The following is a 25242-nucleotide window of genomic DNA, read 5'->3' as shown; positions in this document are numbered from 1 at the left end:
GGGGCCCGTGCCCTTGCCGGGGCGGCCGGGGTCCCCTCGCCGGCCGTGCCCCTCCCCCGGGGATGGGGAGCGGCGGTCCCGACGGCGTGAGTGGCTGCGCGGCGGCTGTGCCTCCGGGCGCCGGCTCTGCGCATTTGGTGGTCGTTAAAAACAATTTGTTTCCCTCCCCGTTTGGGGAGGGGGAAGGGGAAAATCATTACGGGGGAGGGGAGGGGAAGGGAAAGGGGAAAAAAAAGGAGAGAGAGAGAGAGCAAGCGAGAGAGAAACACCAAACCCCACAGAAAACCCGCGCTCCCAACTATTGCGACACGGAGCGAGGAGCGCGGCGGAGGCTGGCGGCGAGGTGCGAGCGGGAGCGGGCCGGGCCGTGGGAGCGGACCGGGCCGGGGGAGCGGACCGGGCTGGGGGGGGGCCGCGGGAGCGGGCCGGGCCGGGGGAGGGGCGGGCTGCCCCCCCCACCCGTGGGTGGGCAGGCGGCGCCCGGTGCCTCCGCGCTGCCCCCCCGCCGGTCGCGCCGGGCGGGTCTCGGCGGTTCGGCGCGGCTGCCCGGTGACCGCTGCCGCCTCCCCGCAGCGCAGAGCGAGCCCCCGCACCTCGGAGCCGGCGGCCAGCCCGACGGCGGCCCCCAGCCCCCCCACCATGAACACCATCGTCTTCAGCAAGCTCAGCGGCCAGGTGCTTTTCGAGGAGGACGCCAAGGAGCGGGAGCGGAGCGGCCGGCCCTACGTGGGGGTGGTGGAGGGGCCGCACCACGCCGAGGTGCTGCTCCCCGACAGCCCGTCCATCAAGGAGAGCCTCAGCCTGCGCAACCGGCGGACGGGGTATGCCGTGCGCTCGTCTCCGCGCCGCGCCGCGCAGCGGCTCCGCGGGGCCGCCGGCGCTGCCGGCCGCCGCGTAGCCGGTTTGGGGGTTGCGAGATGGGTTTCTGGATGGCCCCCCCACACACACCCCCGGTCCGTACTCTGGGACTCTCATTCCGTAGCTACGGTGGGAAATTCCGGTAATAGGTGATGCCGTGGATCCGATTGGGCTGGAATGTGCCAGACAGAGCGCTCCTGTCCGGCGGTGCTTGACCTCCCCTCTCTCTGCCTCCAGACAAAAACAAATCGGGGAAAGCGGGGCTCGTCCGGTTTGGTCGGGCGCTTCATGTCATTAAAGCCCCCAAAACAGAGGCGCAAGGCGGAACGTGTGAACCCGGCGGGGCCGACCCCCGCCGGCGGGGTCGGGGCAGCCGGTTGGCGGCCGGGGCCGGGGCCGGGGCCGGGGCCGGGGCCGGGGCCGGGGCCGAGGCCGGGGCCGGGGCCGGGCGGGCGCTGCGCGGCCCCAGCACTTGTTCCGCCGTCCCGCCGGGTTCGGAGCGGGCGGGCGGCCGGGAGCTGCGCGGTCGGTGCATTCCCTGGGATGGGATTTAAAACGGACTAGCTGGCTGCCCGTCAGGGGCCGGGCAGGGTGCTGTTAGGATCGGCTTTGCTCACAAGGCGGCTGAGGCTGGGTGTTTTGTGCTGGAACAGGTGAAACGGGAGGTGATGAGAGGACGCGTTAGCTCCGGCGGGCTGTCAGCCGTAGCTCGAAGGGTTGAACTGGCGAGCGCGGACCAGGCGTGTCGGGTCAGCTTTACAAAGTAAAGACTGAGGACCCCAGTTGGGAGGCACCGACACCGAGAAATCCCGAGGAGCTGTTTTTACTGCCGAATTTCCACCTTAACGATTGCATCAGCTCGTACGTTTAACGGCGGTGCTGGCTGGTAGGACGCAGGTTGTGTTTCATCCACATGTCACTGCCAGCCGATCGCGGCGGAGGGGGGCTGCTCAGGGAGCCCCGGCGGAGGCGGCGGCCGCGGCCCCTCGGCCCGGCTCGGCCCGGCCCTGCACGGCCCGGCCCGGCCCGGCCCGGCGCGGCCCCGTGGCGCCCCCTGCTGCCGCCACCCGGAGCCGCCGCCGCCGCCCGGAGCCTACCCGCAGCGCTGTCGGCCCCGGCCCCGGCCCGCCGCCGGGTTTTCCTTCTGCTTCCCCCGGTTCTGTTCACTCGCTTTCCATTTTTACAAACAAACACCTTTTCCTTTTTTTATTTTTTTTTAACGGGAGCTGCGTTTGATTTCCCCCCGGTTCCACCTTTTCCCCCGGCAGGCGCGGGGCTTCGGGGGCTGCTTCGCGTCGCTGCCGGCGGCGTTAGGGAGCGGCAGGCCGGCTCCCCCGGGAGCACTCCTCGCCGCCGGCTCCGAGGAGGGAAATGACCCGGGAGGTGCTCGATGCCGCGGGTATCCCCGAATATAACCGGCAAATCAATTCGGGCGGAGGGCAGGCTCGGCTGGCCCCGGGGGCAGCGCGTCCCGCAGCCCTGCGCTCCCGGCTGCCCCGCACTGGGGTGCGCGGCCGGGGCCGTGCGAGGCGGGCTCGGGCCCCGCTGGAAAGCCCCTCTGTAAACAGACCGACCGCACGCCTGGCAGATGCCGAGCACCGAAGGCATCGGGACACTCAAACCCCGCACCGGCGGAGCCCTGACCCCGCTGAAATCCCCGCGGTGGAGCCGCCCGGGCCCGCAGCAGCATCACGGCCAGCGGCCCCGGCCCCGGCCCTCTCGGTTCGCTTCCCCAGACCCTCAACTTGGGGGAGCTGCGGGCGTCGCCTTCTCCTCAGCGGCCGGCCCGGCGCGAGGGTTGCGGTCGTGGAAGGTCCCCGAGCAGGCGGCGGGGACGGGGCTCGGCTCCCCCCGGGCAGGGCGCACCCCGGGGTCGGGGCACCCCCCGGGCAGGGCGCACCCCGGGGTCGGGGCACCCCCCGGGCAGGCTCCCCCGGGCAGGGCGTCCCGCGGGCGGCTGCGCATCCCTGCGCGCTTCCTGCGGCAGCGGCCGCGCAGGGGAGCTCGGCGCCGGGCCCGGGCCGGGCCGGGGGCGGGGGGTCCGGGCAGGTGCCTGCCGCCCCGGCCGCGGTCCTGAGCGCCCCTTCTCCGCGGCAGGGCGCGGCAGAGCGGCGGGAAGGTGCGGCACAAGCGGCAGGCGCTGCAGGACATGGCGCGGCCGCTCAAGCAGTGGCTCTACAAGCACCGCGACAACCCCTACCCCACCAAGACCGAGAAGATCCTGCTGGCCCTCGGCTCCCAGATGACCCTGGTGCAGGTAAGGGACGCCCCTACCCCCGCCTCGGGCGGCTGCTCTGGGGCGTTTCATGGACGGGAGGGACAGGGACAGCATCAGCCAAAGCCCCGCTGTCAGCTGAGCAAGGGGCATCAGGGGAGGTATCAGTGCCGCCAGCAAGGCCGGGGGTCCTGTGCTCCTCCTTCCCTCCACCCTCCCCGGGGCTCCCCCTCCAGCAGGACTGTATCCCCCAAACGGGAATTCCCACGTCTGGGCTGTCCTGGCCGGGGAAGTGGTAAAGGCAATCGGCAAAAGGTGTATGCTTTCCCTCCTAGGAAAAGGTGCTCCCATCCTGTAATCTCATTCCTAAATACAGTGGAAATATTTTTGCTTAGTCTTTAAAAATCTTCAGGTAAAGAAAATGAGTACTGGCAGATTGCAGCACAGAACAGGAATTGTTGAGGAACTTGTAGGGAGCTACTCTTTTCCCTTCTGAAAATGGGCTAGAGTGGAAACAGTTGTATCGTTCTGATAATAGCCATCACCTGTTGCACAGCCGGTAGTTACCTTACGCGCTGTGTGCAGCGGCTCGGCGTGCAGGGACCTTGCTTCACAGTCTTGCAGGAATTATCATCATAATGTAGTTAGACCTGGGGAGGAATTGTTTTGCCCTCAGGTAAAAATCCTCTGAAATGACGGCAGTTGCGTTGCAGTAAGAGGTAGAAAGTCGGCTGCAAATGTTTATAAATCTTACTTCTTTGTTCTCTTTGCCATCTGGCACTCTATTGAAATATGTGGTTAAATGCTATCGGTTGCTCAGTGATGCTATCTCAGGTCTGGATGCTGCAAAGATTTATGCATTGTGAATAATCTAATTTCCTTACTGGGAGCTACTGCTAGGTGCATAAAATGAAACAGATGTGTTTGCAGGATCGGGTCCTTAGCACTCTGCCCGAGATATTATGTGTCACTTTGCAAAGAACATGAAGATATCAAAATAACATGAAGTATTAGAAAAAGAAGGTGGTAATTCAGCATTATTATTTCGAGTAGTCCTTTGAAAAAGCCAGTGCAGTGAACTTCAATCCTAGTAACAGCAAAATGTGAAACTTTTACACTTCAGTACCTCACTGTGAAACTATTGCACTAGAAAAAACACTATAGCTTTGACAAAAATAATATTAACGTCTCAGAAAATGCCAGTTATAACTGGAAGATATAGTTAAAACAACTTCTCTTGCTTTTAAAAAATATACATGAAAGGTTTGCTCAGACTTTTAAAAATACGATTACATAAACACTATCCAGTCAATGCCGCAATTCAATAGGAGTAGTTTATTGGACTATGGCTTTTAGAATATTCCTGTATTTTTACATGAGTTTTAAAACATACATCCAGAATACATGTTGGGAGACTTTCTCATCAATGACATCTTGAGGAGTTCCTCTCCTGTTCTTTTATAAATGCCTCGGAACGAACAGACAAGGGAAAAAAACTGGTGGGTTTTTGCAGTATTTCTCTTGTGGCAGCTTTGATAAATCCTGACGGGGATATGCTGTGTTAGCCTCTGTAAAAACATTAAGTGAGCCGTGACCACGACCCCATAGAGTTTTATGATCTATGTAAGGTGTAGAATAAAATTAAAAAGAATCATGGAGGGCTACGTTTATCTCTGTTAGACCCCCGTGACTCTAGTGGATTTACGCTGAAACTGCATTTGACCAGCCTTATTTCTATGAACTGTAATATTTGAAAGAGCTGTGCAAACCAGCACATCTATCTTCATTTACAGAAGCACACCATCAAAAAGAAACCCCAGATGTTTCTTCCATCATTGGGGTGCGATGCTCTTTTAATCCAGGAATACGATAGCATCTGTACGAGAGGTAAAGACATATGTCTGGCACCAGCGGTAATTCCTGAGCCTGGAAGAACAAAACAACACACGCCCCACATCTACTTTTCAGATGCCCAGAAAGAACAAGACTGTAATCCAGATCAAAATTCTTGTTCTCTGAGAGTGAGAGAGAAAGCGCCAGGCTGTGATCTCAGCCACGCTGGGTACATCTGAAATAGCTTCCCCGAAGGCTGTGCTCTTTCAGCTGAGTGGCGTAACCAAGAGCGGGCTCGGGACTGGGCTTCCGTACCTGTTGGAAAGCTTCGCTTCTCTCCCAGGAGGGGCACTTTGCAAAAGGATCAGCCAGGGTCTCTTGCGATTCCTTTTCTAACCTAGTAACGCCAGACATCGTTGGAGAACCAGGAATCAGTGTGTGATGTTTTCTCCGGGTGACACACCTTCACGTTCGCTGGCCAGTCTCATATTTCCTACTCTTCTTCCATTTCTTGGTGCTGTCCCGCGGTGTTTGCTCTTGGCGGGACCGTATGCTTGCCCCCACAGCTTTCCCGTCCTGGGGAGGCTGTTGTCTGCTGACAGATATTACCACATCCCAGCATCCCTCGTGTGCTGACACCTTGTCATTGGAAGCCCTAGGGAAGACAAAAGATACTGTTGAAAATCCCTTTGAGTTTCTGCCAAAATGCTGTTTAGGGAATGAATGATAGGGGTTTTTTGTTTTTCACCTGACTGCCGACCTTGGAAAAGCTCTTCAGCAGCTGCCTGGAAGATGATGTTGGTCACAGTAATATTGATAATATGGCTGTAACTCTTCTCCACGTGATTTTCTTTCATCTAATGAGCCTTATTCCAGTATGTACCATCGATCCAAAGGAGCTTGTGCAGGCTGTGGCATAGATATAACCGATCCTTCAGTGAGACAAGGAGGTGAACATCCAGCCCTGTTTTCTACTGTTATTATTAGGACAGTATCTGCATGTCAAATCTTCCACTATTTTATTTTCATGTTTTGCTATCACCCAGTTGGCTGATTTTAAATTAGTTTATTCTACCTCACTAATACTTTGGCTTAATGCCCTGTTCCTGGGTACAGTGAGACAGCAAGGGGGCTGTTCCAGCTGCGGGTCCAACAGTGCTGCAGAAGGAAAGTCAGACTCTTTCAAGGAGGTAGGATTTCGCAGGAATCATAAATCATCTTGTTTCTTAATAAGTAGTAGCAAAACCTGGGGCAAATTCTGGGCTGACTTATTCCTGAGCAGGCCAACAAGGTCTTCGAGAGTCCTCAAGGCAAATGTTATTGCAGCTTTCAGTCCAACAGTCCAAAGTTTTTTACTTCGCCAATTGCCAAAGCAGAAAGCCAAAAAAGCAATATAGTTTGAAAAGGCATTTTATGTTTTACTCCAATTAGATTCCAATTCAGAATCCAATAATTTGTCCTATTAATATGCTATTAATATGCTACATTTTCATTTGTATTATTACCACAGTGCTTGATTTATTTGATTTTAAATTTTTGTTTAGATGTTCTTATGAAACAAAAAAGAAAAATGGCTGTATATTCCTTCCAGAAAGAAATATGAATGGCCGTATTGTTGAAGAGAAGTTCTTTGCAATACTAGGATTAAATATATTGGTCATGTGCTGCTATGGATTTAATAGTATTCAGATTCAGAAAGGCATATCTGGATTACTGGAGAAGGAGAATCGCTTGATTTCTGTTCCCTTTCTGAAACTTTGGCCGCTCTTAAGCAGTGAAGCAGAACAAATTACAATAAAATTGAAGTCCCTTCAGAAGCAAAGCCAGAGGGTCAGTATTTCATGATGCTGATAGAAGTACCTGATGCTCTCTGAGAATGACTAAGCTGCTGTAAAATATGAATGCTGGAAAGCACATCTATTATCGTTCTCCTCGGGTTTTGTCTTTTTACTTCTTGCAGAACTGCATGACTGTTACTTTTCAAGAATAGTGAATTTCATCATGTGTTTTTTCAAGATACTTAGTTCTTTGGGAGGTTTCTGAGACAAAGATTTTCCCACTGGCTTGTATGTAAATCATTGTTTTGGGTTTTTTATTGTTTTTGGAGGTCACAGTAGTGTAACTTGGGGCTATCGTAAAGGATGGATGGCTTTTGGCAGCTTAGATTGTTTCTTTTTGCAATAGCTTAAGTAAGTGTGGTTCAAACAGGCACTTGCAGTGAGGGGGACCTACAGCAGTAGGCATGCAACTTTATAATAAAGACCGCTTGGATACACAAGGTAACATTTGAGGGTGGTTGAAATTAGTGACAACACGGTCCTTGGCTTTAAAGGAGGCAGGAACAGCCTGCAATAACCCAGCCCGTGGCTGGAGTTCAGGCTGGGCGTGCTGTCTGGTAGGGCCTGTGGCCATGCAGCCTCTGCCAGTCCACACACCTGGGGGTTGTCCGGGACTGAAGAGTGGGAGAGGTGCTGAATCTCTTTATGTCTTAGAGATCAAGATTTTCCAGCAACATATACCAGTGCCTGAGCGCAGGAAAGTACCCCGAGATACCACACTGTCGATCTAACCTAAAAATCTCTTAAGTGAATTTGCCTTCAGCTTTAACGGGCCTTGTTGTAATTGCATTTGGGAGAAGAGTTTCTGGGGTGAGAGCTTGCTGTTTTGTTCTTTAGCAGAAAGCTCCTCTTGTAAATGCTGACTTAAGGTTCTTTCATAATGATCAAATACTACTATTTCCTCCCTTCATAGCAGAAGACTTAAAATATGACTCATCTTTTCATATTGATATGCAGAAAGCGAAGCTTTGGCATGGAAAGAATGAGCCCAAAATAAACCAAGAGTACCATGCAAAAATCATTCCTGCTAAATTTAATTGCTTTTATGTATGAGTCACGCTAGTACTAGCCTATCTTTCTTTTCTATACATGGCACTTTGCTGATGAAATATTTCAATATGTAATGAAATGGAGCATAATGAACCTCTTTCTAGTGAGATGTTGGAAAGCTGTCAGTTTTGTAAGATGCTGCAGTAACTGCTGTAATGTTCAGTGGGACCCTGGATTGATCCGCCTCTATCGTTACATACTTGATGTCAGAGTTACACTAAATCATGCAGCAGGCAGGTGACTGCTGCTTCAGCTGAGCAGGCTGGAGTGAGTTTGTTAATGGCGTTAGAAAGTGGATGGATTCCAGCCCACCCTTTCTGGTTTACTGTAATGAATGATTGCTGTGTCAATATGATGAATATAAACAAGTAGCCTTGGAAGAGAATGAAAATTACTTACTCTTCTCTGCCAGCTGCAGTTTTGGTCTTCTAACCTGTCATAGCAAACTACATGGTTTGTAAAGTTATGTGTTTGGCATCTGAGCGCTGATCCGGGGCTCACTGTATTTTCGGTGGAACCCTGCTTCATGTAAATGTGATTTTAAGTAAAATCGAAGTGACAGGCTTAAGGCACCACTGCTAAGCTCTGGGTGGGACTCTGAACCGAAGTTCTTTTTTTCCTTCAAGCAGATAGTGTTTCTTTTTCTCGCAATCACCCTGGAAGAGACTATCAATCCAGAATAATTAGCCAAATACTTCTGTGCAATTTATACAACCTTAGCCACAATAGACGGATGACAAAATTAGGGCCAAAATCCAACACTGAGGTCTACAGTTTGGCTCTCTAGTAGGTGGGGTAGCATGTATTGATAAAACATGCGTTAACTTGCTTTGCAGGTTAACATGAATTAAACAGTATGATTGTTCCTGGGTCAGAATATGACTGCAGCAGTCTCGGCTTCCTCTGTGTGCACTTTCACAACACAAAGATGTGAGTGGGGCTATCGACTCTCCCGACATTCTTTATATTCTCCTTTGCAAGTAATGCTACTCTGCCTCCTCCTTGCAGAGGTCATGTCAAAATACACTTATTCCTGCAAGGAGTAAATAGCATTTTTAAGACCTGATTTATCACTAAACAAATATTGTTAGAGTGTAGGTAGCTTGCCTCTGCTCTTGCTCGTAGTAAGGTTATGGTAAGGTCACTCTGTCAGTATCAGTATTTCCTATTTTATGTATTTTCAAGTTACAGTAGAATCAAGGCCAGCGTTTTCTCAGGTATGCTTTCGTGCAAAGTCACTGCAAGTACACGCATCCCATTTGGTGGTTTGTTTAGCATTGCTGGCACAGAAGACTATACCGTGCCCTTTTGCTCCTTTGGTACCTAAAGCACTGTGAAATCCTTGTGTCTGAGCCTGACTTTGTGGTGACCCTCTATGCAAGAGGGATACTAACATCTATCCGTTTTGCAGTGTCAAACTAGAAAATGCTCTGCAGCTAAGAAGAACGAAGACAAGCCTGTCTCTTGTTTAGTAGTCCCTGTGTGAGGAATCTGCATCTTCGCTGCTTTTTAGGGTTTCTATAACAGAAAGAGTTCATAAAAGCTGCTACTCTGTAGAGCAAATAGTTGATTTCTGCAGTGACTCAACGTAGGTTATATTCTGTGTAAGACTTTCCTGATACCCAGTAGATGTCAGAGTACTGATAAGGCATGAGGGAGAATTTGGGCTTTTACGTAACCAAATTCAGAATGTTTTTTTCTGTTCAACAGCCTTATTGTAGCCTACATAAATGTCAAAGGCAAATTACCTAACATTAGCTCTTAGTTTTCATTTAGGATGTTAGTAACATAGCGAAGATTCGTATGGAAAGTTCAGGGTATTATCTTTAAAAACAAAGAAAGATGGATATAAAATTAATATTTTGGGACACCTTAATTAAAACCTTGTTAAGAATGAGGGTTTACTAACACTTGGGAAGGGTGGAAAGCCTGAACCTGCCTTCTTGTCTGAGGTTCCTGCTCTGCTCAGTGATAGTTTCATGGACTCCTGTTCATGTTTCCCTTGTTTGCCATTTTTTAGGTTATACATAAACATTATCACATCTATACGCATTAGATTTGTTTATTTGCATCATTTTCAAGGGAAACTAATAGATTCATTTGTATGCAGGTATCAAACTGGTTTGCCAATGCAAGACGTCGCCTGAAGAATACTGTCAGGCAACCAGATCTTAGCTGGGCTCTACGAATAAAACTGTACAACAAATATGTTCAAGGAAATGCTGAGCGACTCAGCGTGAGCAGTGATGACTCATGCTCTGAAGGTTTGTTGGAGCTCTTTTTATCAATTTTAAACCGATTAAAATATAAAGTATCAGATACCCTAAGTTAGCTCTGAGTTCTCACAAAACGCCCTCAGTGGATCCGCCTTTATTTTCTGTGAATTAGGTGCCAGTTTTGGCTCCCAGCTACTATGCAGTCTTGCAAAGCAGGATTGGGTAGGTTAATCGGGGTGACAGTCTGGTTGCACGTTATTTGCCTGTTTCATATAACATTGTCACTAGAAAGATAATTGTTACTTCATTAGATTCTACATTGCTTTAATCTGCATTAAATGAAAAAATTGATTGCGTTTGTTGGTTTAAGGAAATGACATATCTCTTGACTGGTACTTTCCTTGATGGAAGGGCTATAGCAATATCACATCATTAGCAAGAGGATCTGATTAACAAGACAATGTGATTAATTTCAGTGGAGTTTATTATATGGTAAACTGAATATTACTGTTATTTATTTAATGTATTTTGCCAGCAAGCATTTTCCTTAAAAGGTGCACTGAAATTCTTACCCAAATTAACAAATGTAAGATTTTTTTAAATAGCACCTTCTATTTTTTAATAGAACATTTGTATTAATTATGTCTGTGGGCACTTTTTTTAGTCAGTTGTGACAAGGAGATACATTGACAGGAACAAATGCTGCAGAACATTGTCAGAAATGTGTATGTGAATTTTTAGAAGAATATGTTTCAATTTGTACTCAGTTTCAATTCTCTGTTCTGATTTCAGTTTGTACTCACATTTCTTTGGTTTGTACTTCCCTTTAAAAGATTGGTTGCAGGACAATTAAAAGAGTACAGTTTAAGCAAATAGCTTAAATACGTCATAGTCCTCAGGAGAAGCAAATTTCAAGTTACGATAGTAAGAATTCAGCTTATTCACCCAGGTTTTGAAATGTTTATCATTGATTTAGGGCACTTCTCAGTTTTTTTCTACCTGCCTGGTGTTGCTCATGAACAAATTAGACCCAGACACTGTTTTCTACAGTTCATTAATTTGTAATAGCTGGAGCATCTGAGAACCCTGGAAACTACTGTGAGCAATGTGTGAACAGAAGAAAATAATTGTCTAATGCTGAAGTCTAAAATTATTTGTCTAGGTTTAGTTATATTTATAGCAATTTAAAACATGTAGAGAAAGCGTCTTGTTAAATACTAGGTATTCAGTGCAATACTATATCTTTCTTCCTTTGTTTTCAGATGGAGAAAATCCTCCAAGAAACCATATGAATGAAGGGGGATATAACAAACCAGTTCATCACACTGTGATTAAAACTGAAAGTTCAGTAATAAAAACAGGAGTGAGACCAGAAACAAGTGCCAATGAGGATTACGTGTCACCCCCCAAATACAAAAGCAGCTTATTGAATCGTTACCTAAATGACTCACTGAGACATGTCATGGCTACTAATGCAGCTATGATGGAAAAAACAAGGCAAAGGAATCACTCTGGTTCATTTAGTTCCAATGAATTTGAGGAGGAATTGGTGTCTCCGTCATCATCAGAGACAGAAGGCAACTTTGTCTACCGGACAGGTAAGGGATTCTTTCTGCATCATTTCTAATACAGCTGGCTCTGGTGGATGGTGTCACCTGGAGTGGGTGTCACCTGATTGTGCCCTTTTATGAGAGTAGATCACTCCTGTCCATCCTCTCATTTGCTGGAGAAGTTCTGTCAGCAGTATTGAAGTTAAATGTTGTTGTTGACCGCTAATGAAGCTGGTTTGCTTTTTGAATGGAGCTATGCAGCCGATTTTTGAAATGACACTTACAGGCCGTTTTTGTCAGCACTAAGACAAGCCTAAAGAAGAAAAAAACTCTTGAGCATTCTGTTACAATAAGGAAGGACTAGAGGAGGACTAAAGTACTCCATGGCTCCGGCTGGGAGGAAGAGGAGGGCTTTGAAATTTCGAGGTGGCTGTTTGTTGCGCTTACATGAGCCCTGTGCCCCCCAACGGAGGGCACATGAACACCTTCCCCTGTTGTACAACGTCTTTTCTGTCCCCGGAGTGCCTTCTCCGGTGCGTGGCCCTTTGGTGCTCATGCATCTCTTAGGAATGCATGGATTAGTTTAAGCCAATTTCTGCATCACTCTCCAGACACAGTGCACTGAGCTAAGGGGCCACAGACTTGACCATTAAATATCTTGTCTTACTGGGTTTTTTTTTTGAAGGGTTACACATAATTTATTATTTTAATCTTATCAATAAAAATGTAAAAGAATGATTTATATCATCCGTTGTGTTACAAGTCAGAGGAAGGCACATGGGACTGCCTGGTTCATGCCAGTAAATTGCTGTAAATCAGGGCAAGATCAGGACCTGCTCAGGTCCCTGTGGGGCAGGGAGTGCTGGAAGGCTCCTCTTGTGAAGCTTGTTCTGTATTTCTTTGGGGACATAAGGCAAAGGCTGTCGCCTTATCTTAGAAAAAAATGAAGTTTTGCATCCCACGCTCTGGAGGTCTCCACCAGCGTCTCAGGGTTTCCACCCATTGCAGCAGCCCTTCGTGTTGTCCCAGGGCCTTTCTCAGGGGGTTATTCTGCTAGGGACCACCCTGCAGGCAGCATCACTTTTGGGGTGGATGAATATTGATGAAAAGTACTAGAGGGCTTTCCACTAAAGTTAATACAGATTTAGATGTTGTACTCGATTCCCCTCGGCTTCCCTGCCAGGTTCAGGTGCCCCTCGCCTTTGCAGCCTCTCAAGTTTGCAGCCTTTGCCCTCTCTTTCCTGGCACATTCAATGTGATTTTTTTGTACCTGTGGAGGGACCACAAGGATTTCAGGAGGCTGAATGCTCTGGTGGGGGTAGGAGGACGTTGGTGCCTGCAGGTCATCCAGGGATGACCAAGGGGGGTGCAGGGGCCCCATAGAGACGTGGGATCTCATGGGGAGCAAGAATAGTGCATGCACGACGAAGAAGTTTCAAAATTAACTCTCACTGTTCGTTTAGCTTTTTTTTTCAACATACCAAATGGATTTGGTCCGCATTACGGGCATAATGTCTGCCAAGTTTTATTTTTAAGTGAAAAGTTACTCAAGAACAGATGCAGCAGCTCAGATATCTAAACTTCTGTTTTTCTGTACTTTTATACCATAACTTAAAAATGGACACAATGACTTTTTAAAAAATTTTAATAAATTTGCTACTGGATTAAGTTCTTCTTGCCAAGTTTCAAGCTGCACTGAAAAATATGGTCTTTAATGAGAAGGCTGAGACAGGCACACTGTAACTGTGCGAGTTCACAAGCTGGGCTGGAATGACTAAAAACCAGTATATTTGTCCTTAAAGTTCGTAACTGACATTCCTGGAACTCCTCTTGAGATCATCTTTAAGTCAGTTCTTAAATATCTTTGTTAACGTTTTGAGGTGTTATGGCCTTTGATGAGAAAACACCAGCAGCTCTCAGGATATAGTTTTACTCTTTTTACACTTCCAAAGCAGATAAACAGTAGCCTGCTGATAGAAAGAAAAAGATCATGTACACACACTATATTATTTGGTATATCCTTCCTATATACATGTGCACATTCAGGAAATAATAGGAACAAATAAGCTTTTTTCAGCTACAAGATTACAGTCCCATTAACGGTTTTCTGATGATGTTACAACATGCAGGAATTGAGCCCTTCATGAACAAAGCAGATATTTTCAAGTTATCATCCATTCATGAAATCTATTTACAAATAGATGAAATTATCCAAATGATTGTTAGATAGGAAGAGATAAGTAAGGACCTTTTCCTTTTTTAATGTCTTTTCTCTGTCATTTGAATACCTGGGATGGCAGTTCTCAGTGCAGTCGTGTAGCAGACCTGTATCTGTGTGCTCAAAAATACCTGCCATCCATTTTGGTTAAGCAAAATATGGGTATGTCTGACTGTACCACTCATGCCTTCCTGGAAGCAGCAAGTGTGTTTTTAAGTAAGATATCACCGCTTATAAGGAGCTTCCTGCTGCTATTTTTTGTTAAGTGAAACAGCTTGTTTTTAACACAAAGGAGTTGAAGCAGAATTGTAAAGTCCCTACTAGTCAAAAAGCGCAGAGTGAGAACTGATTGACATTTTATTTTTGAGAAACGTTTGGCAAGGTTGCTGTGCTCCTAAGAGCAGGCAGTCATTGGTGTTGAAGCAAATTCTTTATTGTGCTTCCCTGGAAAAGCAACTTTTTGTAGCAGATGGTGAGTAGAAAGCTTACTCACTTCATCTGGTTTATGTTATGGGCCGGACCCTGATTTCAGGTATATCAGTGTGTCCGGAGCAACTTGGCTGGCCCAGTGCCCAGGGTCAGCATGGCCACGTGCGTCTCAACAGCCTGCGCCAAATTAACAGGGTACAAGTGCAGCGTCCAATGACAAAAATAAGAAATTGCAGTTTAAAGTTTATAAGGAAAACGGGTTGTACAGTTTCCCATTTCAGTCATTAACATGCTTATAAACACGGGACCATATGCTACTCTAGCTTCATGCAACTGGGAAATGCCGTGTAAAGATCAAGGACAGGCTATGTAGCCGACTGTCAGGAGAGCGGCCTGGCTTTATACCTCTGCAGGATTATTGCGAGCTCCTGGGAATCGGCTTTAGCACTGGGGCGGGAGCAGCAAACCCCGCACCGGGTCCCTCGCAGGTCCGGTGCCCCCGCTGCCGCTTCCCCCGGCCGCTCCGTCCCGCTCCGGTTGTGCGGCCGGGTGAGCCGGGAAGCCGGCGCGGCGGCAGTGCAGGGAGGACGGAGCAGCCGGGAAAGAGTGCGACCGTACTCGGATATGTCACATATGTAAGCATTTCTGTTGTAAGCTGATACGCTTATGTATATAACGTGACATACGCGAATGTGTACACTTAAGGCAGAAAATTTCAGTTCGGATTAATCCTAGTGCAGGTATAATATATAAATATATATAATTGGTCAAATATGTGTCTTAAACTGACCACTGAAAGGCTTGGTTCAGTGTTTTTGTTTAGTTAAAAATCCATGTTGGAGAACAAGTTTTCATTAACTCCTTGGCATGCTGTCATTCACAGCAGGTTCTCTGTGTGACAGGAATAACTAAAACCAGACTTGCCTATCTGTATTTGTTGTGCAAACACACACGGAACAGCAGTCCGGCTGCAACAAGCGCTCCAGAAATCTATAAGGAAAAGATCTAATAAAGTTTATAGTGAGGCTGGACGTAAATGTAAAGTGGCAACGTCAGCCTCTGGTTTACGGATCACTAAAATGCTGACTTTTTCTGTAATCACGCTGCACTGCTGAGCGAGTACCCTATCGTCAGTCACCTGCGGGAACAAAATGTTCTGCATCGTTATCGCACAAGGAAATGAAAAATCCCAGCTTTCTGGGATATCGCTGTCTGGTGAGCTGCTGTTGGTGAACGAAGCAAAAATTAAAATGAGAGAGAGAGAGATGAAATGGCAGGACAGGGAGTTTTCTAACTTTTTTCTGTAGGCAGATTTTCATTGATTTCACTTTATGTGTTACTTAGCACAGTAGAAAAGCCATAACAAATAAAAATAGTGAGGAAACTAAAGACTTGCAGGTCTGGAAAGGAGGGTGGCTTTAAAAAAAACTCTTGAATGACTGGTTGATTTCTGAAGATGTTTGATCTCCATTTTTAGACATCTGTACTCAGGAGTGTGCTCTGTTTCTGATGTTTTCATTACTACTGCCTTTTTTTTCCTCACAGCTTCCTTTCTTACTTTCACTTGGATCCTGCAAAGTTTGTGATTTATAAAGCATGATCCTGGGTCATTTATTGCAGCAGACTGAGCACCTCTGATGAGACCCTCAGCACGCTGCAGGATCAGGCCCGCATTCATACAGAGCACTTAAATGTAAGGGTATAGCCATGCACATAAGTACTACAGAGAGACACACGCAAGCTGCAGAACAGTGCTGTGATTTTGTGTGGTCCTTGCCAACTTTTCCTCGCAATTTAACATTTTTAGAAATTAACATGTAATTTAAAAATAAGCTATAAAATTTAAAAGCATAATATGAACACAATGGAACCTGTTTTCAGAAACAACTCGAGGGACCCGCAAAAACTGCTAGTACCAGTGACTTTTGCAAGTTTGATCTAAACGGTGCTGGAGACCTTGGGGATACTTTAAAATAAATGGTAACCTGGGAGAGCTGAAGGAGGTCCTTGTTGCAGATCCTAATGTCATCCAGAAGTGAAATGGAAAAGGGGAATGTCAAGTACAGTATTAAACGCACACAGCAGCATAACTGCAATTTGAAGGTTACACAGTTAAGATCATATTTCTGCAGGAATTTTATTATTACATGACCTGATTCGTCAACACTGAAATAGCATGGAATTGAGGATTGAGGAGAGGATTGCGTTTAATTTGCTGTTCTGTTGTTTTTTCTAAAGAAAGATTAAAAGGAAACGGCTTTACTACAGGGACAGTGTCAGGTTTAATATACCAGATGCGATAGCCCAAACTTGAGAATTTTAAAGATCCTCCTCACTCCCTGCTAGTTAAGGTGGTTGTTCACTTTTTGCTTTTCTTTCAGTTTGAACAGCAAAAATCAAATAAGCTGTTTTTTAACTCCCTTTAGTTTCTCAGTTTCTCAGTGAGCTGCAAGGGGAATGGGTCAGGGTTATTTCCACATGACCCTGGAAAACAGTGCTTCATCGAAACGGAATCTTTTCTGTGGAAAGGTAGCAGTTTCAACCTCTCTTAGGTGGGGGAACGGAGGAAGAGAGCGCTGGGTGGGCTGGGAGCATCGATGGCTCCGGGGACAGAGCACCCTCCCAAAAGCCTGGGCACCCAGGGGTGCCAGCGGGCAGGGGAGAGCTTTGCCTGGAGCCAGCCCCGCCGGGAGGGGAAGCGGGGCTCCTGGCAGTGTTAGCTTTTCTGAGCCATTTCTCTCCACTCCCTGCTTTTAGTGGTCGGTTTTGTGGGAAAGGAGAGTCCTTGTTTTCTCACAGGTGCTGGCCGCAAACTTTGTGCATCCCTGTTGTATCTGGTTTTTTTCAGATGCAAATGGCTATGAATGTTTTGGGCTTTTTTTTATTTTACTGAAGATTCTGGAGATGGGGCTATGTGCGGGTCAGATGTGCTTCCAACAGCAGCATGTTTGTGGATATAATTTGGGTATAATTGCTGTGGAGACACCACGGAGCAGAAGAGGTGCATGTGCGCCTCTGCTGGTTTTGCTTCTGTTAATGTCATGGCAAATGTTCCGCGTACTTCAGTAAAAACTAGCTCGAGCCAGTTGTTTGGCTGCAGAGGATTTTCTTCAAGTCAGCTTGCTTCAGGGCAGCACGTCTCAGGACTCCTGACAGCTTTATCATCGCAGAGAATGAGATGTTCTTGCATGAATGATTTGAAATGGAAAAAATGACAACATCTGACCAAAAAATCAGAGAGACCAAAAAAATCAGGGGATCAGCCATGTTTCCATGGCCACAGGTTGCTGCTGCCCGTGCCGGTTCAGCAGCCCGCCTCTGTTTCTCTGAGACCATTAAAATTTCCCAAATGCAAATATTCGCAGCAGCGGCCAAAAAAGCAGCAGACCCCTGCGCTTGCCCAAGACCTCTCTCAGACACAGCAGGAAAAATATATGGTGCTGTCACCGATTGCTAACAACTATATATTTTAATACTCCTCTTTAGAGTTAGCCAATGCTACAGGCCTCAGCCAGGGCTGTTCCCTGGCAATCCTCAGGCCTCATTCGTTTAGCGAAGGTGTGTGTTCAAAGAGAAAGAAATATTTATCCCCATTTTCCCATTGTTCAAAATGTCTTCAGAATTATGCTTGGTCTTAAAACCTGGGGGCAGCCCAAATGTGAATGTTTCAGGAAATTATGTGCATGGAAAAGCACATGATCATAAATCAGACTGTTTTCCAGTTTTAGCTGTAGACTGCATGGCTAGTAATGAATATAATAGGGAAATTAGTAAGAAAATTAGCAGTTAATTTAAAGAGTATTTAAAGAGTGTGTGAAACTACAGCTTGGGAAAACAGATTTAGTGAAATGGATGTGATTCCTTCTCCCCTTCCTCTGCCTGAGCAGGATTTTTCCCGCTAGCCAAATTTCTGTGCAGATCTCTTACAGCAGAAACATCAGGCTTCCATGCTGCCTTGCAGCGTGGTGGCTTTTGCACCGATTCAAGGGACCCTCTGCCTTGCAAACGCCGGCTGGCTGCAGCCACTGGGAATGATTGCATGTGTTGCAAAAGGAAGCACTACTCAAACGAGGAGCGCGAAGGGAGGTTTGGGGGGAGGTAACGAGATGAGATAATGGGGAAATGGCCCAGCTCGAGTGGAGCAGCAGAAAGCCCTGGGCACTGCAGCCCTGGTGCAGCAGGCAGGGACAGAGCAGTGCAGTGTCGGGCAGGAGCGCAGGTTTGCATCGTCCCCGTAGCCTGGCCACCCTACGCCGTGTTGATGTGCATGCAGAGGGACCCTGCCACTGCGGCTTCCCCCGATCCGCTTCTGGGGGCATGAAGGAGGGTATGTCTGCTCTCTCCCCTACCCGGGAAACCTGGCAGAAAAATGCGATTATCAGCTGCTTGTGCCAAAGAGGTGATGTAGGCCAACGAACATGAAAAATATGGCATGATTTTAAGCATGAAAGAGAGAAAAAGAGGAACAAAACACAAGAGTGTTTGCAAAGACAGAAATGCAGAGACGTGTGCTGTCACCCCATCAGGAGCGGCTTTGAAATCACACACTTAACTTTATAGATCACTAATTGCAAAGTGCTTTTGAATGCAAAGCCGTGGCTGGAGGCAGATCACCCCAGTGCTGGGTTGCGAGCAGCACTTGCATAGGCTCCAGTGCCGAAATGTGCCCATTCTGCTCCTCGGGGCTCACGTGAGTCTCCAGCTGGCTCTGCCCCTGCACCGAGACATCTGCCCGTGGCACCTGCGTGGAGAAGAAAGAAAAATTACAGGGACAAAAACCTTCCTATTTGCCCAGTGAGTTACTCTTACATATGAAATCTGTCATCTCCTTCACGAGTAACCGCTGTCTTCGGTGACACTTATTAACACACTAATCTATGTGCCATGCAGCAAAGTGGGACCAGGAGGGGACGGGGTGCAGGGAAGTCAGGCGCAGGTGGGATGGGGTAGTAGCAGAAGGGGGACGAGGGCTGGACTTTTCACATTCTGCAGCAGTAAATCTAAAGGAATGGCGAGCCCATAAAAGTTTCGCTTCTTTCTGGAAAAACGTCTGAATTGAAACTTCATACCTGGCGTGGGGTTCCTGCGTGTCCCAGCCTCCTTCCACTGCTGGGGAGAAATAATGCGACTTTGGGGTTTGCTTGCAGCGCAGACTGTCCCCTGCACGGTGTTACAGTGCTGCTGTTCATGTTGCTGTAGTTAAGGCTGTATCTGTGTTTCCATTAGAACCCTTTTAATCCACAAATTTATGACCCAGCTGTAAAAATTCAATCCAGACTGAAACTTGGCGTGGGCAGTGTTCGTTCTCCCATCTGTGGAAGGGATTTAAGCAGGTACATCCCCGTAATAACCATCCGAGTTAGGCTTGTAAATTTGGAGCATGATGACTGCTGAATAAAACTGTGAGCTTCTCAGTAGTCCTGGAGTTTGAAATATTTTATGCCCATGGTGAGACTAGTGGAAAGCAGCTTGTTTGTATTCAGTTATATAGCTGTAAATAAAGAAAATGTTTTGGGTTTTTCTGTGTTTGCTTACATGCACAAGCACATGCGTTTTCCTTACCATGGCAATGTTTTGATGTGGGTGGCAAATGCTTGAAACTCTGAAGGGTCTTGCTCCAAAGCAGGGTTTGATCACTCCCAGGTAGCATAAGAAATTGTATTCACGCCAGTGTGAACACTAAAATTTATCTATTGATCGTAATAGAAAAAAATTATGGAAATAAAAAGACCACATTGTTTTCTTTTGAGTGGGATTTTTGATTGGATTCTTCTTAACATATCTTCAAAACTGATTCAGTATTGAACTGCAAAATTAGTTTTATTCACTGTAAATTCCTCCCATTTTAATTTTCTTTTCTAAAAAGCTACACACTGAACGTGCCTGACCAGATAGACTAGTAATCTTATCTGATCCAGCAAATCCTATTTCCCTTTGCAGGTTTGTGGTTTTTGAAAGTCATTCTGTAACTTAAAAAAACTCCTTTATGTGTTTAACTGAAATTTTTTAGGTCATTTGTCCATAATGTGAATACCAGAAACATAATGATGAAAGCAGTTTAGCGAGACCAGACTTCTGATCTTCCATGTGCATTCACAAAGAAGCTTTCGGGAGGGTTTTGGCACAATTTGAGAAGTGGATTGAAGGGATCTCTACGTGGACTAATGTTAGGCTGCGGATGAGTTTATACCTGGCCACTCGGAAAACTCCTTGACTGTATTTGGAAAATGTGGGGAACCTGTGGGTATTGTTTGTGTATGAGATTTTTGCCATCTTGATGGCTCATAAAAACACCTGTTCTGGAAAAGCGTCCCTCATCTTCATCTGTAAAGTTCAATTTCTAATTATCCAAAACCAGAAAAGCAGAGTTGGATTCAGTTTTATTTAATCCACTCCAAACTTAAAAATTTGGGTATGAGATACAAGGGGTAGATGTGGAATTTATCAGTGATTACTAAAGACCATTTGAGGTCTTTTATGCTTTATGGCATTAAATTGGCATCAGACAGCCACTTTAGATCTGTTAAAGGAGAAATATGTCCTAACAGTCAAAGCATGCAGGAGGCTTGTATAATATAAGTGAGTTTTATGTGAGCTACAAAAAAAAGGAGCAGGAGTTTAAAGCAGGAAAGTAAGTTGGAGAAGTAAACCGCATTGTAGAAAATTTGGAAAAAGTAAAAACAATTCAAACAGAAAGAGATCAGATAAACAGCTAGAGCTGGAACAACTGAAAAGGAACACACAAAAATAGGTAAAGTGAAATTCCAACGAGTCATGAAATGTGTTTTCCTTAATTTTTCACAGTGGCCTTGAAACCTGATGTTGGAGACTCTATCTCTGTTCTTTCACTGATGGCCAGAAGTTGAGGTTATGATGACCAGATCGTTTGGTATGGCACTGACATTTCAAGTTAACAGGGATTGCCAAGACTCTCAGTTATGACACTAAAATACACCACTATTTCTAGGGCCAATTTTCAGTCCCTCCCTCATGCCTCCACATTGATTTAGGCAACAGATGCATGAAAAGCAAAGCAACATTCCACATAATCCCTTAGCTGAAGCTGGGGGAAGGCTGGCTAGTGGGCTGTAGCCAAAATTCCTTAAATGTTACAATGTTTTACATTTCTAAATGTAAAAACTTTCTTTCCAATGTGAGGTACCAGCCAAATGTCTTAGTTACGGTATCTCAGAGTAAAAACTGGCATATGGCCTTGTGGTCATTTGTGGGTATTGACAGATTTACACCATCGAAGATCAAGTTAAATGTTGTCGGTTTCTCCATCTCCCCTTTACTTTGTTGGGCTTTTTTTCTCTCAGTTACTATTTGTCAACTTAAATCCAGTTTGCTGGAAAAATGAAGGCTCTGCACGACCTGGCTCTTCAGGAGCGCATTGCCTCAAATTCTTTCTGCTAGCCAAGGTATTTTGTAATGCATTGCAAAACAGCAGCAGGATTGCTCGCCTTGTGCTAGATTTACTTTGTGGACTAGACACTGTGGGCAGTTTTAATGAGATCTTGGTGTGCTGGGGAATTTGTCTCGGCTGTTGACTTCAGGGAGGCTTTCATCCCAGCTCTTCTAATTGCTCTTCCCACCCCAAGGAGCGGAGTCTGGCTTTGCCCCGTTGTGGGCTAAGCCATGGGGAGCCTGGACCGGCGGCTGCTCGGGGAGCAGATCCTGGAGCTGGTGTGCAAATTACACCATCTGCTCCCGAGTATTTATGACAGCTTTGCACAGGAGGGGTGGTGGATCGCCCATTACACAGACACACTAAAATTCTTTGTCCTACTTTTCTCCCTCTCATGTTGTTTAGCTGGTGTAGCTGCTGGTTACTGCATCGCTAATTCGTTTCCCCGGGATCGTCTTCAAATATGAGCTTCCACCAGAAGGCAACGGCTTTTGTTCCTTTATCAGGGAAAGCTCTGGGTGGCTGTAGCACTGTTTGTGCCGGCAGCGAAAGCAGTGTCAGCAAGAGCCCAGCGTAGCCTGTGAGACTCGTGGCAGCTGGGGGAGCATGGGTGCTGGGTGAAGCCTGAGGCCCTTCCCTGTCTGCAGCATCAGAATTGCAGTTGTGGGCTTCCTAATTATTGCATCTCAGTAGCACTGGATGTTTAGAGACACTTTTTGAAGGAGGGAGAACCCCCAAAAAAGCTGTCCTGCTCTGGTCAGCTCCAGAGACTGTAGTGTTTGTAAACCATACAATCTCTCATATACACACACACACACATATTTCCTCAGCACTTTATTACAATATCTGTGGAATTCAAGCCTGCTGCCTTGCTGTTTTGCTGTACTTACTCCTTCAGCTCACAGCTGTGCAGTAGTTCACCATGGCAGTGAACTTTGCAAAGCTGGAGGAAAAGTGGCTCCCGATTGTATTATCCACAAATGATGAGATATCTCCCTTTCAGATCCCATACATCACTGAAGTGCTTACTCCAGCTTGCCCAGCAAAGCCCAAAATCCTATTCATGGAGGTCAGCAGAGAAGATGAGGCTGACCTGCAGGTATTGATCCCAGTGATCCTTTGTTTTATGCAAAGGCCTTTTTTGCTAGCTAAACCAAAGTAAAGAAATGCTTGTTTAAACATTTTAAATGAATAAAAATGGCAGGCGTCTTTATAAGCCTGTTTTCCTTTTAGTACTGTCTCTCAGCATTTCTGCTGCTGTTTTCACTCCTCATCTAATGAGACTGAGTGATAACGTCTCCTGGCTACAACTGCACATAAGCATTAATTTGTGTTTGTTACATTTGTTGTGGATCTATATAGAGAAAAGGTCATAAATATTTCTCAGTCCTCTGTACCTCATTCAACTCACTCACAGATTCACATCCCTGATTCTCTGCCCTGTTACTTCAAACAGGGCTAATAATTACATCTGATGTCTGACTCAAAGTGCCTTCAGCTTCACCTGATAATCGATGGACAGGCACTCAGACGTTTTAAAACCAAGCCTTTGGAAGTGCTTGATGTTGGACAAAGCAAAAATCCAGTTCTGGTCTGTTTTTTGAGTGTTTTGGCCCCAAAGCACGCAACATGGTTTGACACACAATGTTCATGTGTTTGCAAAGCTTTCCAAACTTCATTTGGTGAACTCCAGCTGCTTTCAGTGGGATCTTTGCTCACAGATCAAAGACTGTGACCCTCAGAGAATGTAAGTGCTCATACTTGGGTACTGCTCTTCCTTCATTCCTTGCACGAAATAGGAAAAATAAAGGCTTTATTCAGCCCCACGGTACTGCTGCACTTGCTGAGGTTTGAGGAGCTTTGTCATCTCTCTGCGGCTGATGTGGCTGCTCAGAGACACCCCTTCCCTGCCCAGAGCAGCGGCAGCACCCTTGCCCGATGTGAGCCCACCAAAACCCTCTCCTGCTTTATGGCCACATCCTCTTTTTGTCCCATCCCAATAGGATGGGCAGCAGCTCCATGCTCCCCCCGGGACCAAAAATCCTTTAAAGGGGAGCGTGGGACATGGCTCTGCTGGGGCAACCTCAGCTTGAGCTGCTGGCCCCTGCTCACCCACGCCCATGGAGAGGCTGCGTCCCACCACGCAACACCTCCTGCATACGAAAAACCAGCCCGCAGCCCCGGCTGGGAACAGGAGGTCTCAGCAAAAAGCCAGGTCTGGGTGAGCTAGGTGAAGGGCAGCAGAAGAGGGTTGGAGCATGGTGTCTGAAGGGGGTTGTGGAGAGTGGTGGGTTTGCGCTGCCCCTTGGGGCACGAGGGACGTGCGTGCCGTGGGTTATCCAGTAACAGGGGCTCACCTTCGTCCTTGGCGAGCCCTGCTCCATCCGAGGATTTCGCTCCCTTGGCCCCTGCGTATCTTTACAGCTGGATTATGGGTTTAGGAAAGTCAGATGCCCCAAGATCACAGATATAGGGTAACTGTTTATAGAGGAGGAGGGAGAAAATCAACAAATTCCTGTGAAATATTGTATGTCATTTGTACGTGACACTCCGAGACCTTCAAATGCTTAAACTAAAGACCTAAATATAATTTAGTTAGTAAAAATATACCTTAGTTATAATAAAATGATAATAGTGGAACTTGGCAACAGAGCAGCTAATAAATACTACACTTTTGAAATGTGCCTGGGATCCAAGTACATACTCTTTTACTGTGTAGTTAAAGCATGTGGCAGGACATGCTAGACCAAGATTTTCTTTTTGTCTTTCCAGTGGAAAACTAAAGTTCTTTGTTTAAGTGAAGCCCGTTGGGAATTTTTCTTAAGTAAAACAAGGAGCTAAAGAATTCCATTACCCTTTGCCAACTTTTTTCCTCCTTCAAGCCAAATTATCGATTAATGGGGCATTAAATATCAAATACTGCCTAGTTATATTCATACCCTTTTTTATTTAGGCTCCTTCAATACTTTCTCATTGGTGCTTCAAATACAGCTAAATTAGAAGATGAGATACTTTATCAGGGAAATACTACCTATTCTAAACCTTTTGGGCCTTATAAAAATAAAGGTCAGTAATAGTAAAGTCATTAAATTTCCATACTTAACCCTATTTATAACTTTTTAAAAGAAAAAAATATCTATACTCCTTTAAGATCTTCTTCTTCCTGAGCTTCATTCTTTGCCTTCTTCATTAGCTGTCTCCATTTCGGTACCCTATCGTTTTGCCAGCAGAGCAGCCAAGTGAATGCTTGACCATATTTTTGTCTGGCTCTAGTGAAACCGTGATCTGACAATAGAATACTTTTCTCTGGGTTTTCCTTCTTCCCCTGGGGAACCATACTTCAAGGGCAACCTGCTTGTCCAGCATATGAACATGTGGAAAATCCACTGCTATGCACTAATGATTTTCAGATGGGCAATTGTTGCTGAAAATCATCCCAAGAGCAGCAGCTTCTCCACTGTAGCACCTAACTGCTTTGGGATCGCATTGCTTGTAGCTGATCTGGAATAAACCCTTTCATTTATGTATAAGGTGGTGACATGTGCTGCATCACATATGTAGTAACAAAATTTAGGGGAAAAGGAGGTAAAAGTTACCGTTGTGGTTCTTTTTTGGCCATTGCAACAT

The 25242-nt window shown here is 46.4% G+C and overlaps 1 protein-coding gene across 4 annotated transcripts in view; it reads left to right on the top strand.

Moving 5' to 3' along the window:
• Window positions 1-246: 246 nt before the first annotated feature.
• MKX (mohawk homeobox) overlaps window positions 247-25242 on the top strand; it is a 46910-nt gene continuing 21914 nt past the window's right edge. For 2 of the 4 annotated variants that reach the window (XM_087761096.1, XM_087761340.1), the window contains exons 1-5: window positions 255-343; window positions 574-821; window positions 2956-3115; window positions 9905-10058; window positions 11273-11608. In XM_087761096.1, the coding sequence (XP_087617222.1) occupies window positions 640-821; window positions 2956-3115; window positions 9905-10058; window positions 11273-11608 (832 nt within the window). In that variant the 5' untranslated portion in view covers window positions 255-343; window positions 574-639. Of the gene's footprint in view, window positions 344-525; window positions 822-2955; window positions 3116-9904; window positions 10059-11272; window positions 11609-25242 lie in introns of those variants that run through there. The other 2 variants (XM_087761273.1, XM_087761187.1) reach the window with 2 other exon arrangements.

This window comes from Nipponia nippon, unplaced genomic scaffold (assembly GCF_047370975.1).
Source record: "Nipponia nippon isolate SJK-2023a ecotype South Korea unplaced genomic scaffold, ASM4737097v1 scaffold_1, whole genome shotgun sequence".
NCBI classification, from domain to species: domain Eukaryota; kingdom Metazoa; phylum Chordata; class Aves; order Pelecaniformes; family Threskiornithidae; genus Nipponia; species Nipponia nippon.
This window is presented reverse-complemented; position numbering and strand designations above follow the sequence as displayed.